The following is a 17,967-nucleotide window of genomic DNA, read 5'->3' as shown; positions in this document are numbered from 1 at the left end:
TTTAAAGAACATCTATGCTGAACGTAATTTAGACCACAGTTGTATTATTATGGTGGTTCTCCGTTTCATAGTTCATACATGGCTTTTAAATAAATAGGTAAATGTCTCTATTGTCATAATGAATCTAGTCAACATCTTCCTCAACTTGTGACTGCCCCACTATTTACAGCTAGTCTTTTGCCCAAATATAGGTGGAATTGGACAATTATTTACCAGGCAATGTTTCCCACACATTCTTTAGCCATTGTTCCTCACATTTATATTCTGAACATGGGAAGCATGATGCGAATGGCCAGTTCAAGTGGAGGAGAAGGAGGAGGAGGAGAAAGGGTTACAACTAGGTAGAAGATAAACCCAGAGGAACAGGAGTGTTTGCAGGTCAACTAACTAGCTAGCGCCTACATGCCACGCAGACAGACGCTGGTGGTCACGAACAGCACAGACCTAAAGACTGCAACGTGATAACGAGGCATTGTTAATTTCGTCAAAGATTTATTTTTTACAGGCACTTGACAATTGACAAGTTAATTTTGCATTCAATACATTTATATTTAAAGACCTTCCCAAACAGAACTATTTAATACTTTTTAAAATGCCTTTTATTAGTAAATATGAATTTAAGGCACTTAAGAGAAGACCCACGTCGGCCACCCTGTGGAGGTGAGAGGCCCCGGGGAGAGTGAGCAGAGTAGAGTCATGCAGCCTCAGGATCCTCTGGCTGCCCTCGGGCGCCACATCCTTCTCTCCTCTCCTTCCATCCCATTGGCTCGGCTTAATCCGTGTGTCTCTCCCTCCCTCCCTCCCTCTCTCAATCGCTCTCCTCACCTTGTTGAGCTGGAGTCTGCCATCAGCCATCAACTCTTTCACTGCCTCCTCAGCCGCTAGCTGGCGGGCAGCCTTCTTACTGGGCGCCGAGGCCTCTGCACACAGGCCCTCCCCCACCTTCACCCGAAACATGAACCTGGGGGAGAGGAAGGAGTGGTGGAGGGAGGGAGGGAGGGAGGGAGAGAGGGGAGGAGAGTCTTGAGTTTCCTAGAAACGCGCTGGGAGGTTATTTGAGGGATCAGAGGGAAACTCACTTAACACCAGTAGATTCCTCACCAGGAGGCACCGTTAAGATAATAATATAATGCAGGACTTTTTTAGAAGTCTTTATTCGGCATGCAACAACACACTTGCGTTGGGCGGCACACACACACACACACAGGAACACACACACACGCATTGTTTTATGGGTCGCCGATGCGATTGAGTCTCTGCGCTTGACCCATCCCGTCGTCCTTCCCCCCCAAAGGCAGCCGGGAGCAGATAGGGGCGTCGGCGTCGGCGAGGTACCGCGCCCGGGGACCAATCCAAGTGCTCCTGCCCGTCTTCGTCAGGGACGCGACAGCGGTCTGTTGTGCATGTTTTTCCATTGGATTTCTCTTATCGGGGGGGGGGGGGAGGGGGGGGGGCCTGCAAACTCCACACAGAAAGGCCTGGGAGATACCCCACCTGGGTACCTGGCAACGCGGAAACCTGGTCCCCAAGCAGGGGAATCGAACCCTGGACCAGGACCTTCTTGCTGTGAGGCGAAAGTGTTAACCACTACACCACCATGCCGCCTAATGATGGCCGTGGTTCCAGCAGTGTGTCACCTCTACAGAAATACAATAATGTACAGAACGGAGATTCCCAAACACACCCACTCTCTGAGCCGTGGGAAACATACACATCCACTCTCTGAGCCGTGGGAAACGCAAAAACAGGACATAATCAAACCACGGGACCCGTTTGATGCGTTGGTTTGACGCGGTACCCCGTTCGATTCAACATCCGTCTCTCGCGACAAGACACTCACTGGCTGTTCACATATATTGAATAATACAGCTAGTGGACTGGAATACATACAGTATATACATATATTATACAGGCTCTAACCTGTGTATACTGTTCCCTGTTTCCCCTGTGGTTCTATGTTCCTGTGTATACTGTTCCCTGTTTCCCCTGTGGTTCTATGTTCCTGTGTATACTGTTCCCTGTTTCCCCTGTGGTTCTATGTTCCTGTGTATACTGTTCCCTGTTTCCCCTGTGGTTCTACGTTCCTGTGTATACTGTTCCCTGTTTCCCCTGTGGTTCTACGTTCCTGTGTATACTGTTCCCTGTTTCCCCTGTGGTTCTATGTTCCTGTGTATACTGTTCCCTGTTTCCCCTGTGGTTCTACGTTCCTGTGTATACTGTTCCCTGTTTCCCCTGTGGTTCTACGTTCCTGTGTATACTGTTCCCTGTTTCCCCTGTGGTTCTACATTCCTGTGTATACTGTTCCCTGTTTCCCCTGTGGTTCTACGTTCCTGTGTATACTGTTCCCTGTTTCCCCTGTGGTTCTACGTTCCTGTGTATACTGTTCCCTGTTTCCCCTGTGGTTCTACGTTCCTGTGTATACTGTTCCCTGTTTCCCCTGTGGTTCTACGTTCCTGTGTATACTGTTCCCTGTTTCCCCTGTGGTTCTACGTTCCTGTGTATACTGTTCCCTGTTTCCCCTGTGGTTCTATGTTCCTGTGTATACTGTTCCCTGTTTCCCCTGTGGTTCTACGTTCCTGTGTATACTGTTCCCTGTTTCCCCTGTGGTTCTACGTTCCTGTGTATACTGTTCCCTGTTTCCCCTGTGGTTCTACGTTCCTGTGTATACTGTTCCCTGTTTCCCCTGTGGTTCTATGTTCCTGTGTATACTGTTCCCTGTTTCCCCTGTGGTTCTACGTTCCTGTGTATACTGTTCCCCGTTTCCCCTGTGGTTCTACGTTCCTGTGTATACTGTTCCCTGTTTCCCCTGTGGTTCTACGTTCCTGTGTATACTGTTCCCTGTTTCCCCTGTGGTTCTATGTTCCTGTGTATACTGTTCCCTGTTTCCCCTGTGGTTCTACGTTCCTGTGTATACTGTTCCCTGTTTCCCCTGTGGTTCTACGTTCCTGTGTATACTGTTCCCTGTTTCCCCTGTGGTTCTATGTTCCTGTGTATACTGTTCCCTGTTTCCCCTGTGGTTCTACGTTCCTGTGTATACTGTTCCCTGTTTCCCCTGTGGTTCTACGTTCCTGTGTATACTGTTCCCTGTTTCCCCTGTGGTTCTATGTTCCTGTGTATACTGTTCCCTGTTTCCCCTGTGGTTCTACGTTCCTGTGTATACTGTTCCCCGTTTCCCCTGTGGTTCTACGTTCCTGTGTATACTGTTCCCTGTTTCCCCTGTGGTTCTATGTTCCTGTGTATACTGTTCCCTGTTTCCCCTGTGGTTCTACGTTCCTGTGTATACTGTTCCCCGTTTCCCCTGTGGTTCTATGTTTCTTTTGTTTTTTCTTTCTGCCTACCGTCGGCGACTTCTGGTTACCGAGAAGCGCTCTATAAAATAAATGTATTATTATTATTATTACTCATCTATTAATTATTCTACAACGATGTTTCGCACCTATGGGGGGCGTGGGGACTAACAATCAACACTGATGGATAAAGGGAAGTGACGAGAGTAAAACAGACTTATTGTACAAGCAGACAGAGTGGGGCGGTCAGGTGGCGTAACGGAGATTGCGTTCGTCACCAAACCCCGGAGCGGCTAGATTCGCCTGTTCGAATCCAGCTCACAGCTCCGGGGTTGTCACCAGCTTGGCTGGCCGTTCACACTAATACAATTGGCAGTATTAGAGGGTGGGAGAAGCTGGCGGGGTGGGTCCGGGTCGTTGTAAACAGAGACTCCTACAGTTCGGTCGGGGCGTCTGCTAAGCGCGGATAGGACTTGAGTGGGGTAGTGTGATCCTTCCACATGCTACGCCCTCTCAATGAGAATCCGCGCTGCCAGGTGAAAAGAAGCGGTTGATTGGCTGGACGTGTGTCGGAGGAAGCATGTAGCCTCCACTCTCCCAGACAGACTGTGGGGGGTAAGTGCGCAGCGACCAGGAAGGGGATTGGGAATTGGCATAACGACTAACATTGGGATGGGAGAAAAATCAGAGGAAAATGGAGGGGAAAAAAGATCAATAATAAAAAATAAAAAAAACAAGCAGACAGAGTGGGGGGGGGGGGAGAGAGAGGGGGGGGGGGGAGAGAGAGACAGAGACAGAGAGAGAGAGAGAGAGAGAGAGGGGGGGTGAGGGATGGACAGAGATGGCATTGTGCCTTTGTCAGCAGCCTCATGGGTTGAGGCCAGCTTGGACCGAAATAGCTTATCAACCACGTCCCCTCGGGAGAGAGATACTGTATGGAGATGGATGGACAGATGAAAGCTGCTCCCACGACCTGGTGAAACACCAGCCAAACGCTGCCATGCTGCCGTCACGCTGTACAATTTGTCTACTCTTGCCAGCCACTTTGGCAGGTAACCAACCGCCCTTTTGAGGTTCTCTTCTAAAGATTTAACTCTGCTAGAAGAAGAAGGGGAAAAAAAGGTCCCAAGAGGCTGGTGGATTTGGGGAAGTGACCACCAGCTGTGTCCAATGGACAGGTCGGTGTAGGGCCGTGGGTACCGTGGGTCGTGCGGAGGGCCCTCCTGGCCGGTGTTGATGAACTCGATGGGGTTTCCGGTGCGCTGGCTGTACTCCATCAGCACGGAGACGGGGTTCTTCCCACCAGGCAGGGAGCGGGACAGGGGCTGACGAGGCACCATTCCAACGCCTTCCGGGCTCACAAACATGCCCCCCTCAGACCCCTGGCAGAGAACAGAGGAGGAACAGGATTTACTACAGGCTGCTTTCTTTTAGGGATTGTAACATAGTGTCTCTTAAGTCTTTCAGAGTAATAACACCAGGAAATGTAATAACACCAGGAAAAGTAATAACTTTTTCCTTTAGAATTACTTTAGAATGCAATAACACCAGGACATTTAATAACGTTTCCTTTAGAAGGACTTTAAAATGTAATAACACCAGGACATGTAATAACTTTTCCTTTAGAAGGATGTAATAACACCAGGAAATGTAATAACTTTTCCTTTAGGACTTTAAAATGTAATTACATCAGGAAATGTAATAACTTTCCTTTAGAAGGACTTTAAAATGTACGTAATAACACTGGGAAATGTAATAACAAAATAGATATGTGGAACGGATAATGCAAGAACTTTGTTACATTAGCCGGTGAGAAAAAGAATGTGGATGTATAATGTAATAACATTACCAGATAATGTAAGCCGAGTGTCCACTGATTAACGCATAAGTTACTTTGTTTATTATTTAATTTTATTCCTGGAAATAACTTGCAAATATCTAGCTGTTATCAATGACAGCAGCCAGCGCGCTCGCTTGATTATGTCACATTCACTGTCGAGCAAAAACAAAATCATGTTAGCAGGGGGGGTGATTTTCGATTAGTATTCGAATAGTTCCCAGTGACTATTGTATTGAATAGTAGTTTTGCCCATCCATAACAACTAGGACTTTCACTGGCAGAGCATCACGCGCCACGGTTCACTCCATCTCCCCCAGATACCCTCCCTTTTGAACAGGCGCCCTGACCGAACAGAAGGAGTAATACCAGGACTCATACCCCATTCATTTTTCATATCAGCAATGCACATTGAACATTAAAACCACTTACGAGTTTCCCCCCCCAAATGTGATCACTTTTCTGAAAGTATAATCACACACAATATTTTTTATGTAATTATGACATACAGTACTTGAATGTACTTGAGAAACAGACGTTTTATTTATTGTTTTGCTATTGTTTTGACAAGAGTACCTTGACATTAAACTAGGATTCATCAGATTCTGGAATTTGAATTGACGTATTAAGTCTTTCTAAAAGTATATTGGGAGTCTGCCTCCTCCTAGTCAATTAGTTGTCTTTATTGGCTCTTAGTCAATTACACACAACCCCCCCCCCCATGCTGAATGAATTATTAGTCATTAGTGAAAATGAAAAGCACATTTCTGGCATCGCAATAATATTCACAAATGCACTTTAGTCTCAACTAAGCACTCGATTTAAAGAGGTCCTTCTGTATAATTGCATTCTTTTGTGGGCCACCTAATTAACTATGCGATCCGCCTACAAAATGCTACTACGTCTAGGACAGCCGAGGCCACAGGGTCGATGCCCTCACCGTGGTCTCAGGAACATGATCCATGACTTGGTCCGTGCTGGCAGTGCTTCCCTCCTCCCCTGCACCCGCACCTCCCTCTGACCCCTCCAGGAGGAGGCGCAGGGTGGCTGCAGCGGCGTCCTTCTTCGCCACCTTCTTACTAGAGGCCTCGGCCACGGGGAACAACCTGCCGTCCAGCATCACCTGCATGCGGAACCTGTTGGGGAGTGAGAGAGTGGACAGATGGACCCGGTTCCCTCTTTTAAAAAAACAACGTTAATTTAACGACTAGATGGGTATGTAATTACTGTGCTGTGATCACAGCACTACTAGTTTAGAAGCTATGTTGCCCCGATAAGGTGCTATATAGATAACATTCAGCCTCTAGATGTTGCACATGAGCACCAGCATGTCATTTATCCAATCAGGTGCGTTCCACGCAGGGAAATGGGAAGTAGGGAGGGGATACATGCCTGCAATATGTATACCAGGGTTCGAAATTAACGGGGGCTTGGGGCAAAATGCCCTCGAAAATTGACCAAATGCCCTCGAATATCAGTTAAGGGGGGCAAAAAAAGCCCCAGACAGTTTACTAATTATATATATAATTATATATATGCTCTACAGTGCGAGCATTTCCCTCGTATTGCCCCTAATAATATGTGTGTGTGCAAACCGGAAAAATCATTTACTTGCAGTGTGCGAGACAGACGAGTGATTGTGAAGATTACAAAACAGCTCCGCTGTTAATAGTTCAGATTGAAACTGGACTGAAATTCAGTTTTTGGGTGGAATGTTTGTTCCAAGGAGGAGGGAGGCGGGGCCCGCTGCGTGTTACAGGCACTTGAGAGGTGCTGCGAACACAGAGAGAGCGCTCTGCTCTCATCAAGCATTACACTGCTATCTTAACGTTAGCAAGCTAAGCATCTGCATAGCGCGACCTGTGTAACGTTAAGTAACTTGTGTTCGGCGGGGAAAGACCATTCCATTTGTAACACAACTCCAAAAGAATAACATCCAAATCCGATCCCGATGCGCATTTCCTTCATTCCACAGCGCTGAGCGCGCAACGTATTTCATTGATCGATCTGGCCAGAGCCTATACTCACAAACGTTGCGTGTGTGGGGTTTTTCATCAATTTGAAACAAGCCTCTTGACTGTTGGAATTAGGGATGTTAAAAATAAAATATCTAATAATATTATTCAATATTAGACATTCATTGATCCAGAGGCAACCGGTTATTATATCAAGACAACAACACAACTTGCCCTCACTCAGGGACAATAATATTTAATCTATTTAGATAAGAGTATGTATGTATTATTTACAGATAATTGAAGGTACCTCAAAACATGAAACCAAGCCATGATGTCACACATCGTGTGCGTGTGTGTGTGTTACTTGAACAATTGTCACTGTGCTCCTAAATTTCTGTGTGCTCCTAAATTTGTATTTAGATTTTATTTATTAACATTTTATTTAGGAGCACATGTGCTCCTTGGGAAAAAGGTTAGCGTAGAGCCCTATATATGGAGACATTAACATTACGTTATCAAACATAGGGACGAAGACTGTAAAAAAAGTGTCAAGAATGTTTTATAATCTTTATGTTAATTTTCATTATAAAAATGTTGTGCCCCCGAAATACAAAAAAAAGCCCCCGAAAAGCAATTAAGGGGGGCAAAAAAAGCCCTTGAAAAAAAATGTTAATTTCTAACCCTGATGTATACAACAACATTCCTTTTGGACAATAAGCCAAAAAAATATATATATGATCAATTCATTAACCTCTTAAGCCCAATGGGTCCGGTACCGGACCCACAATGACATCACGCCATAAATCCTGTATGAATTAATGTTGTGTTTCCCCCCCCCAAATGTAGCCAAGAGTAAAGAACCTAACCCTGTCAAAACAGCAGTCAAATTGTATAATTTCAGCATTATGTTTGTTTACCAATTAGTTTAACTGTTATCAGTGAAATATACGATTATAGAAATCTCACGGCATTCGGTCGGAAACCCGGCGCATATTGACGGGAGGTGGCGCAGCCAAAAGTGAGTGTAGTCTTTTGAAGGAAGAGACCAAGGGCTTTCGAATTTCTAAACCCAGCTCATGCCAGCCCCTATCAATCATCCGACTTCTGGATTAACTTTTTTATTTCTGTTATTTTTCAGGATTATCTCCCACAAACCTGAACATTATTGCCATTAAACAGAACGTAATTCGTCTCGCTAACTTTCTGTGAAAAAAAACATCTAGCAAAAAACTGTTGCATCTGATGAAAAATGCCAGAGAAATGTACATTATAAAAAAGTAACTGTACTTACAGATTTCATTCATGGTTTTTGCTGCACGCCTGGGGATACTAAATCCAGATTGAACTCTGCCATTGGAAAGAGGAGATTTGGCCAGATCCATAGATGTGCGACTTGGCCACAATAGGGTAATTTATAGGCCTGATATTCTATATTCTATAATCATATTTCAAAATGTGTCCGGATGGCAGAATTCAGTACTGTATCTACAAAACCTTCTGTTTAATCATCTTCCCTTTATTAATTTGCTTAGATTTGTACACATCAAGAAGGTGCTGAACAAGCTCAGTGGCAGTTTTTCATGTCTGTTTTTTTGCATGGAAGACGAAAAATTATTATTATATATATTTTTTTAATATAATTGATATTCTCCTTTGGTTCATCACAATGAATTTACTCAAGCCTAGTAACAGACACACTATTTCTGACACTGGGGATACATTCCCTGAGATCCATAGATGTCCCTAGATACCAAGAACATGCAAATGGACCTTGTAGAAGTGGAGCAATCTTCCATTTACTAGGTTTATTTTTAGGCAGATTTTCAGAAAATAGGGCTAGGGCTCTAGAGGTGAATGAATACATTTCTGGGGGGCCGGGGGGGGGGGCAATACTTTTATTCCACATGTTTCTAAAAGCTCTGTGAATGTTTTTTTCTTTTATAAATGATTACTCTACATAAACATTTGTATCTATAGCACCAAGCATTTGGTGCAGAAACATTATTCACAACTGAATGTGCATGCGAGTTACCCTTGTGACTGACCTTGGATCATGGGAGGGCCCCGACTGGTCGAGGAGCTGGAACTCACAGTTGTGGCCCACGTACTGGGCATACTCCATGAGTCCACTGACGGGGTTCTTCACCCTCACCTCCTGGAGCTTGGCCCACAGGTTCTGAGGGGGCGGGGCAGCCAAAGACACAGCAATCGTTCCCATGGTAACATCTTTATCTGTATCGGTCTCCCGGCGGATGGCGTTGAGGAATTCTGGGATGTCATCCGTCGCCCATTGCCCTCCGTTGGTCTCGTCCTCCTGACAGTGAGACGAGGGATGGAGGGAAGAAAGAGGAGGAGGAGGAGAGGAAGGGGGCAGAGCAGGTGGTGGCAGAAGAGGTGGAAGGGTGAGTAGGATCAGTGATGAGCTCCAAGCCTATTTTATTTTATTATTCAATTTTATTATTTGTATTTTTTCACAATTGAGGCGGACATGGCCACCTTAATTTCACTACATGTCTCATGTATGTTATGTATGTGAGAAATAAAACTCTTGAATCGAAATTTTTAAGACTTGGGCAGTGAACTCTCCCATGGTCCTAGCTTGGACATCTGCCTAACTACACCACCGCTGTACATTGCCCTGAAGTTTAACCCCTTCACTGCCACACTACAGAAGGTCAACCTTTCCCTACCACACTACAGACGGGTAACCTTCTGTAGTGTGGTAGTGAAAGGGACCGGGTTAACCCTTTGGCATGTGGCTGTGAAAGGGTTAACAATTATGTATTGTCGCAGTGAAAGGGTTAACCATTTGGTAGTGAAAGGGTTAAAAGTCCACCTTACCATTGCACCCGGGGCCCGCGGTGGCTGCCGACCCTCCCGGAGGAGTGCACTCGGCTCGAACCCTGCGGCCGGCGGTGCCGGCAGGAAGGCAGCGGACCCTGTCATCCCGTCTCCGGCGCCGTCCTCCTCCGCCGTCTTCAGGCTCTCCACTGGGGCGCCCTGTGCGGCTTTGAGGCTCCGCTCCATCCTCTCTCTGCGGTGGTCGGACAGGTCCCAGAGGATAGGGGTGACGTCGCTGTTCTTCGTGACCTCGCCTTGCTTCTCCAGCGCATAGAGGGTTGGGTTGACCTGCTTGGCGCTCCTCAGGCCCAGGTTCTTGGCTATTACCAGGGATGTGGCCTCTTTTGACGCCAGGAGGTATTGCAGGACTGCGTCCTTCTGGTCCTTGCCTTCAGTCATGGTGGTGGGAGGTTTGAGTTCCTGGCTAGTAGGGCTGGTAGTGATGGGCTGTTGATTTGCTTCGTGTTGTTTGGCTGGTGATCGAGACTCTTCTTGGTCCGAGTCAGAGGATTCTAAGGAAGAAGAGGAAGAACTGGATTCAACTTCAGAATCTTCTTCGTGTGGTTGTCTGGCTTGTTCTGTCCCTGCCTTCAGCTCCAACCCAGCCTTTAGTTTCTGAACTGTGTTCTGAGAATGTGAGACTCCTGGCTTGGAGTTTTGATTTTCCTGGTCTCCGAGAGGTTCTCTGTACAGAGTCCACCCTGGAGGAAGCTGTCCTTCTTTGGAAGCTTTCCGCGAACGTTCGAGAGAGTAGAGTGCTTTGTTGACAATTTTTTTGGGCAGACGCAGCTTCTTAACCAACAACTTTGCAGGAATGCTTTCACTGGGGCTCAAAGCCTTCAAAACCAGTTCCTGGATGTCAGATGTGAGACTGAGGTGAACGTTACTGAAGTTCCTGCTGCCTGAGTCGCTGGAAACAGAGGCTCTGTTCACGTTATCTCCTCCTCTATAGGGCCTCTCTCTGTTTAGGGATAAACTCTGAACGCTGTCAGATAGACAGTCTGCTTGGACACACCACTGTGTATTGGAGAACTGGTTGTGGTTTCGAGCTTGTGACTGGTTCTGATTCCAGTATTGAGGGCCTGTGGTGCCTCTAGAGGCCCCTACGATGGGCGGCAATGCTAGGCTCTGGTCCCAGTTGCAGCCCCCTCTACCTCCAGAGCTGCTGTTTGGGTAGGGGTATCTGTTATACCCCGACAGGGGCTGCTGCTCCTGTGGTCCGCCGGGGGGCCTGTTGGGTGCTGCTCCAGATCCTTGGGGGCTGCCTCTGAACAGTGGGGCTTCACAACTCTGTCCTCTTAAGAACAGGGCCTGCTGCTGCTGAAAGGAGAGTGGACCGGAGCCGAGGTTCTGACAACCGGGTCCGTTTGAGGCCTCGGGCTTAGGGGTTCTAACTAGGCTGTGGCCTGGCACGGGTGGGGCCGAGGGGGTGAGAGGATGAGCTTGGGAATGGAAGGGCACTACAGGGTGGGGAGGGCTGGAGTAGTCGTTTGGATGTGGGGCGTGCTGCGGGGGAGCTCTGGATTGGAAGGTGGCAGGGCTGGGTCTATAGTGATACTGCTTGGGTTGTAGGTTGGGCGGTGGAGGCCTGTGGTAGTGCTCTTTGGGAGGCCCTCCTCTACCTCTGCTCATAGCGCAGGGGTCGGGCTGGAAGGGGGCCGGTCGGGCTGGCTCTGCCGCTTACGTCTGGGTGCGTCTCCTGTAGCACAGCAAAGAAGGCAGACCGTTGAGGAACTGCTGGTGCAAAGCGGGGGTTACACACTGACAGCACCTGAAGAACAGAAGTCAGAATTTAGAAATCTTAAGCAAACACAACTAAACTACAACGAGTATAAAAGAAAAACATAAACTAGATACACTGGCGAGAGTGCGCAGGTCACAAAGATAAAAATGCATGGATGGTGAAAGGGTGAGGAGTGCAGAGGAAAATCTCTATCAGATAGGCTAACAGAGCTAGGCACTGTCATTTGCATCTCTACATTGTGCGCTATATCCAGTCTACAATTATGTCACACAGGGTGACATACTGACTACCCTTGCAAAACTGAAACTCAATCCCAGGGTAAAAGGCTAGTGATAAATAATTCAGTCCCATCTTGTGACTATTCTGTTTTATTTCTGGCATTACGAATTATCACTGGATCTGGATCCATAGCAGAGGGGAAAGTGAGACATCGATGCAGATAGAAAGGAATATTCCAAGGACACAAATCAAGGACACGAGGGCTTCCTGGAACCGACTGCTGCTGAGAGACAGAAAATGATGCAGTAGCTAGTTGGATACTATACACCAGATAGCAAAACAGAATCTTTTTACAATACTATTTTTTACCCCTCCTGCTTTCCACAAATGATTAATTAGCTATTTGGGCTGGGCGATAAGCAAGAAATTCATATCAGGATGATCAAATAAAATTTCATCCGACATTGATATAAGATATCGATATATGCAAGAGATATCACAGTCATCTGCATTATAAGCTAAACAAATAATCCACACAAAAGTCCAATTGCTGTTCATTACATTGAACTGCATGTGTAGGTGTGATATCAAAACCGAAACTGAGTACTACATTTCAAATAACATTCTCAGTTACTCTCATTTTGAGATAAATGTGATGGAATATGTGGTTGTTATCATTCATTCAAATGACAGAATTGTGTGCAACAAGATCACAACATCATAATTTAAACAATATGATAATATTATTGACTGATCGCCCCAACCCCATTATCAATTGAACTTATAATTTTTTTTTTTTTTTTTATAAACAGACACAGGAAGGGGCAGTAAATTCATCAACTGTAACGGATTTCCAAATTCCATAAGCACTCCTCTGAAACAAAGAAGATTGATTAAAGCCTAGTGGGTCATATCTCTCAAGTCTCAACATAAACATTACACCCTAACACAAGCCATTCAACACTCACTCAATAATGTCTGTACCACTGAGACTGATGGGATGCAGACACCCCGTGCAGTGGTAGGTTTCAGCCCCCCTGGGCCAGTCTGTCACACAGTGCTCTGCCCACCACCATATTAATATAAAGAAGAACGATACGAGTGGACGGTGCCCGCAGCCCCCCTGGCTGAGTCACCTTGACCCGGCCTAATGCAAGGCAACACTTGACAGCCAAAATAACAACCCCAGGTTTTCTTGTGTGTCCTAATACAAAACGCCAGGGCAAATGGGTGGGTAAGAGATGACCCTTTTGACAAGTGAAGACTAATGCCTGACATGACAGTAGTATTGTTAAGTGTGTGTAAGCCTACTACTAATATGTTGCAGTCGTACGAATTGGATATCAGTGTCCTGTTTTTAGTGTCCAAACCAATCCCACTCATTACTCACTGAGAGAGCTTGTGGATTTAGCGGTGCACAAACAAACAGCACTAATAATGAGTTGCAAACATACAGTCCTAATCTGTGGCCTGTAAAGGCCTAAAAACTAAAGCATCTCACCTATTTTAAAAGCGATGACGGAGAGTGGTGGTGGATGGCGGAGGTTATTGCTCCCTTCACTTCGATGTCGTGAGGAGATGAATAATGCAGTTGTTTAGGCAGGTGGTGTCTCCGAATAATAAAAAAAAACGTCAACAAGACAACACTGTATTGCGCTGGTGTTTTGGAAATATAATTTACACGTTTTTAGAATAGCAAACCGGTCGTGTTGTTGTAGTGTCCTACGTCTTCCTCTTGTAATGAAACAGGTTCGTTCTAATATATACACCAAGCAAAACGTTACGTCTTCGTATCTATACTCGTCTCGTATTGTTAAAAACGTGTAAACGGAACACGATGCTATATAGACAGACTGCTGAACACACGTCACGGGAGCGAGTCGTGGTGGAGAACAGTTTCGTTTTCCTTTCTTCGGAAAGTTTAAGTTTCTATTGTGTCATCGTGTGACGTGACCCTCCGCTGCCATGAGAGCGGACAGATGGGATTGATTGAAAACTTTATTAACAGATTGCAGAATGGGTACAATACAGTAGTACAGCTCAATACACACAAATTGTTAAGGGGATGCAGACCAGAGAAAGACTTTCGTCTTGTTTACATCAGGGTCCCCCATTTTCAATTCATCATAACATATATGACGTACAGATAGACAGTACTGCTACATCTATACATTTATGACATACCACCAGATCTACAAATTATGTATTATCTATGAAGCATAATAATAACCGGTCATAAACTCTGAGGATCAGTCTGTTTTCCAGGGTCATGTTTCAAGTTCCAACAGATCCTAAACTAATATATCTCAGTTCAAGACCATTTATAAAGAAAGAACATTTAGACTTTATGAAGTTTGAGGGGTAATAGCTTTCCCTATGACTATTTTTATTTGTATATTTCAATTCTCCACTGTATTGTAAGCAGGGCATTGTTAAATATTCGTAATTGATAAGACCATCTATTTCTTATTTAACGCAATGACTGTAACGGGCAAAAAGAGACCAGCTTACCATAGATTTAAAACCAAAAAATATATCACTGCCTTTTTTTTCCAATTGATAAAACGTTTTGGTCAACGTTACGTACGTTTTACAAACGGAAGCACATACAGCAGTACACAAAAAAAACATTTCTTTACAGCACCCCTGCTGCCCTGACGAAGACCACTGAGCTGAAACACGTCTGCATTGTTGTTGTTTTCCTTACTTGTTCTCCCCTCCAAACAAGTGCACACTGGACCAGTTAAAGAGACCAAACAACGTTACCCTCACCAGGTAAAGTCTCTTCGACCATCTTTTGTCAAACGTGAAGCCACCAAGAGCACCGTGTCACTGCAAACGTAACATTCGACCCACACTGAGCACACTCAAGTTATTTATACAGTACGGCTCAATAGACACAATTGTTAAGGGGATGGAGACCAGAGAAAGATGCAATTACTGTATTATTATAGGGGACATATAATATAACAACTAGAATTGTAGGCTATATTGTGAACGCGGTTACTTATAATATCCCATGCTCAAATCCAACGTGCCCCCCAAACGTAGCTAAGATGAGAATGATAACAGCATATTTTCGTGCATCGATTCGTGATCAGGACACACAATCAATCACCAGGGGGAAAGAACAGGGACACACAGGAAAGTTAAATATGGGAAATGTTAACTTAGCTGATGTCCACAAAGACAAACCATAAACTCCTGTTAATGAAAACAGATCCTCGAGTGTTAGCAGCCAAATAGATCCCCGGTGGCTTCATAATGCTTTCCCGCCTTTGATGGATTTTCACATAAGTTACAAATGGCTAAACGAGATACGGCCAATTCGCTTCTTTTAATGGCATCGTTCTCAAATTACATTAATCAAAGTTAACGCTATATTTTCTTTTCGTACACACACACACACAAACAGAATCTTCTCTGGAGGGAGGGAGTGAGAAGAAGGGGGAGATAGATGTACGCTAACGTTAGCCAACCCACCGTTGACCTGACCATCAGCAGCACGTTTTACTTTAGAACCGCGCTGCTGCTGCTGACGCGAAAGAAGCGAAAACAACTCGCACGCTAGTAGAACCTGCTCGTCAACACGTTTATTATTTACGTGCAACAAGCATTATTAATAACGCAGGTCCACCGGCCAGGAGACGAGCCAGTGTGCAGCAGCGTGTGTTAGTTAGTTAGCCGAGTTAGCTTAGCTGTGCTCCCCATCATCACCGCACGGGTCTGGCAGCACTGCACCATTCCTGCAGTCCGAGCACAACCCGCACAAAAGTGGCTGCTAACCGCATGATAGCTAAGCTAGCTGCGCCCCCTATTTCGCTTCAAACGAAACAGCTTAATTAATTGACAGTGTTAATAATTCAATTCAATTACCTTCAATCGCAAATGTTTGATTCCAAACGCCGGTTCTGGTTAAAATGTGTTTTTTTTTATGCGGCGATACAAACAATCAAACGAACAACGGGGGCTAGAATGAGTGACGTCATGTACTCGCGACCGTCCTCCGCGACCCACAGGCAGCGCAGATATATGACGTGTACACGTGTTTACCACGTCGTTAGAATACTTTTTTGAGATCCATCCTTAACGCCGTAATTCATAGTGAGTGGGTGATGATGATGCTCACTCGCCTAAAATTGTCTTATTGCAACCTGTCACCAAATGTGGCTGTCACCAAACAAGAAGGTAATAACCATAGATATGGTTATTACCTTCGCCCGGATAATCATTCGTGGTCTTTTTGTTTGGTGACAGCCACATTTGGTGACAGGTTGCAATAAGACAATTTTAGGCGAGTGAGCATCATCATCACCCACTCACTATGAATTGAAAATGGGGGACCCTGATGTAAACAAGACAAACGTCTTTCTGAATGAATGAATGAAAACTTTATTTAATAGATTGCAGAATGGGTACAATACAGTACGGCTCAATACACACAATTGTTAAGGGGATGCAGACCTGAGAAAGACGTGTGTCTTGTTTACATCAGGGTCCCCCATTTTCAATTCATATAGACATTTATGACATACACAACATACATGACATTTATGGCATAGGGACATATAGGTATTTAGTACTGATACATTTGTGACAAACGGTATTCAAATATACAGTACTGTTACCCCTAGATCCTGACAGAGTATATACATATGATGGGGATGGGACTGGGAGGGGGTGGGAGAGGAATATATACATGCGGTCGAAAAGTACCTCGCGGATAAAAATCTAATCTACGAATTCCAATCTGGCTTCAGAACATCCCACTCCACTGACCCATGCCTTCTCTATTTGAACGACCACATCAAGCAAGAGGTGGACGCGGGCAAATACTGCGGCATGGTCATGCTAGACCTACAAAAGGCCTTCGACACTGTCAATCACACCATTCTGATTGACAAGATGAAAGCAATTGGTTTTGATACCCCTTCAGGGTATTCTTGTTTACCAGAGAGGAGATCCGGTACAAGAATCTAGTTCGTTGGTTGACTTTTTTTTATTACATTGGATGCCATTTTGTCACAGGAAAGATTTGCCTCTAGGATGGAACCCAGGTAGGTAATTTCGTCTTTCCTTGTGACAATATTGTCACCCACTGTAACTGAGAAGCCATCGGTCTTGCTGAGTTTGTTATTTGAACCGAAGAGAATGGACTCTGTTTTGCCCATGTGTAATGATAGTTTGTTATCAGCGAGCCATATGCAGATTTTGCCTAGTTCCGAGCTGAGGGTTTTTTCAACCTGCAACTTGTTCTTGTCAGAGACCAGCAGGGCTGAGTTGTCCGCAAACAGGAACAAGTTGCAGTCACATGCTGACGACATGTCATTTGCATAAATTAGGAAGAGTAGCGGTCCTAGTATGCTTCCTTGTGGAACACCACAGCTCACTGTGAGGGGGGGGGGATAGAGTACCGTTTACCTCTACCATCTGTTCTTTCCCCTCCAGGTAGGATTGTCTCTGGTCTGCATCCCCTTAACAATTGTGTGTATTGAGCCGTACTGTATTGTACCCATTCTGCAATCTGTTAAATAAAGTTTTCATTCATTCACTTTGAGGGCTATCTATCCAGCAATTAATGTCATACTGAATATTGATACTGAATGACGTGTTAGAAACGAGCTAAAACAGTACTGTATATTTGTATATCTTCTTTGATTGATTGAACACTTTATTAACATATTGCAGAATGAGTAGTTGGGTACAATACATAGTACGGCTCAATACACACACAATTGTTATGGGGTTGCAGACCAGAGAAAGACTTTCGTCTTGTTTACATCAGGGTCCTCCATTTTTAATTCATAATGACATTTATGACATACACAACATACAGATATACTGTATATCATGACATTTATGACATACAGGTATACAGTACTGTTACATTTGTGACATACAAGATATGCAAATATACAGTACTGTTAAACAGAGATCCATCCTTAACGCCGTAATTCATAGTGAGTGGGTGATGATGATGCTCACTCGCCTAAAATTGTCTTATTGCAACCTGTCACCAAATGTGGCTGTCACCAAACAAGAAGGTAATAACCATAGATATGGTTATTACCTTCGCCCGGA

The 17,967-nt window shown here is 45.0% G+C and overlaps 1 protein-coding gene across 5 annotated transcripts in view; it reads right to left on the bottom strand.

The window, feature by feature from the left end:
• Window positions 1–15,897, bottom strand: part of adar (adenosine deaminase RNA specific) — a 36,655-nt gene extending 20,758 nt beyond the window's left edge. For 2 of the 5 annotated variants that reach the window (XM_084336810.1, XM_084336814.1), the window contains exons 1-6: window positions 15,763–15,877; window positions 9,924–11,694; window positions 9,128–9,396; window positions 6,065–6,260; window positions 4,488–4,669; window positions 826–961 (exon numbers count right to left, since the gene is read on the bottom strand). In XM_084336810.1, the coding sequence (XP_084192936.1) occupies window positions 826–961; window positions 4,488–4,669; window positions 6,065–6,260; window positions 9,128–9,396; window positions 9,924–11,555 (2,415 nt within the window). In that variant the 5' untranslated portion in view covers window positions 11,556–11,694; window positions 15,763–15,877. Of the gene's footprint in view, window positions 1–825; window positions 962–4,487; window positions 4,670–6,064; window positions 6,261–9,127; window positions 9,397–9,923; window positions 11,695–13,387; window positions 13,697–15,762 lie in introns of those variants that run through there. The other 3 variants (XM_084336813.1, XM_084336812.1, XM_084336811.1) reach the window with 3 other exon arrangements.
• Between the last annotated feature and the right edge of the window lie 2,070 nt (window positions 15,898–17,967).

The sequence above is a fragment of the Notolepis coatsorum genome (assembly GCF_963971535.1).
Source record: "Notolepis coatsorum genome assembly, chromosome: 19".
NCBI classification, from domain to species: domain Eukaryota; kingdom Metazoa; phylum Chordata; class Actinopteri; order Aulopiformes; family Paralepididae; genus Notolepis; species Notolepis coatsorum.
The sequence above is the reverse complement of the archived record's forward strand: the minus strand, read 5'-3'. Positions and strand labels throughout refer to the sequence as shown.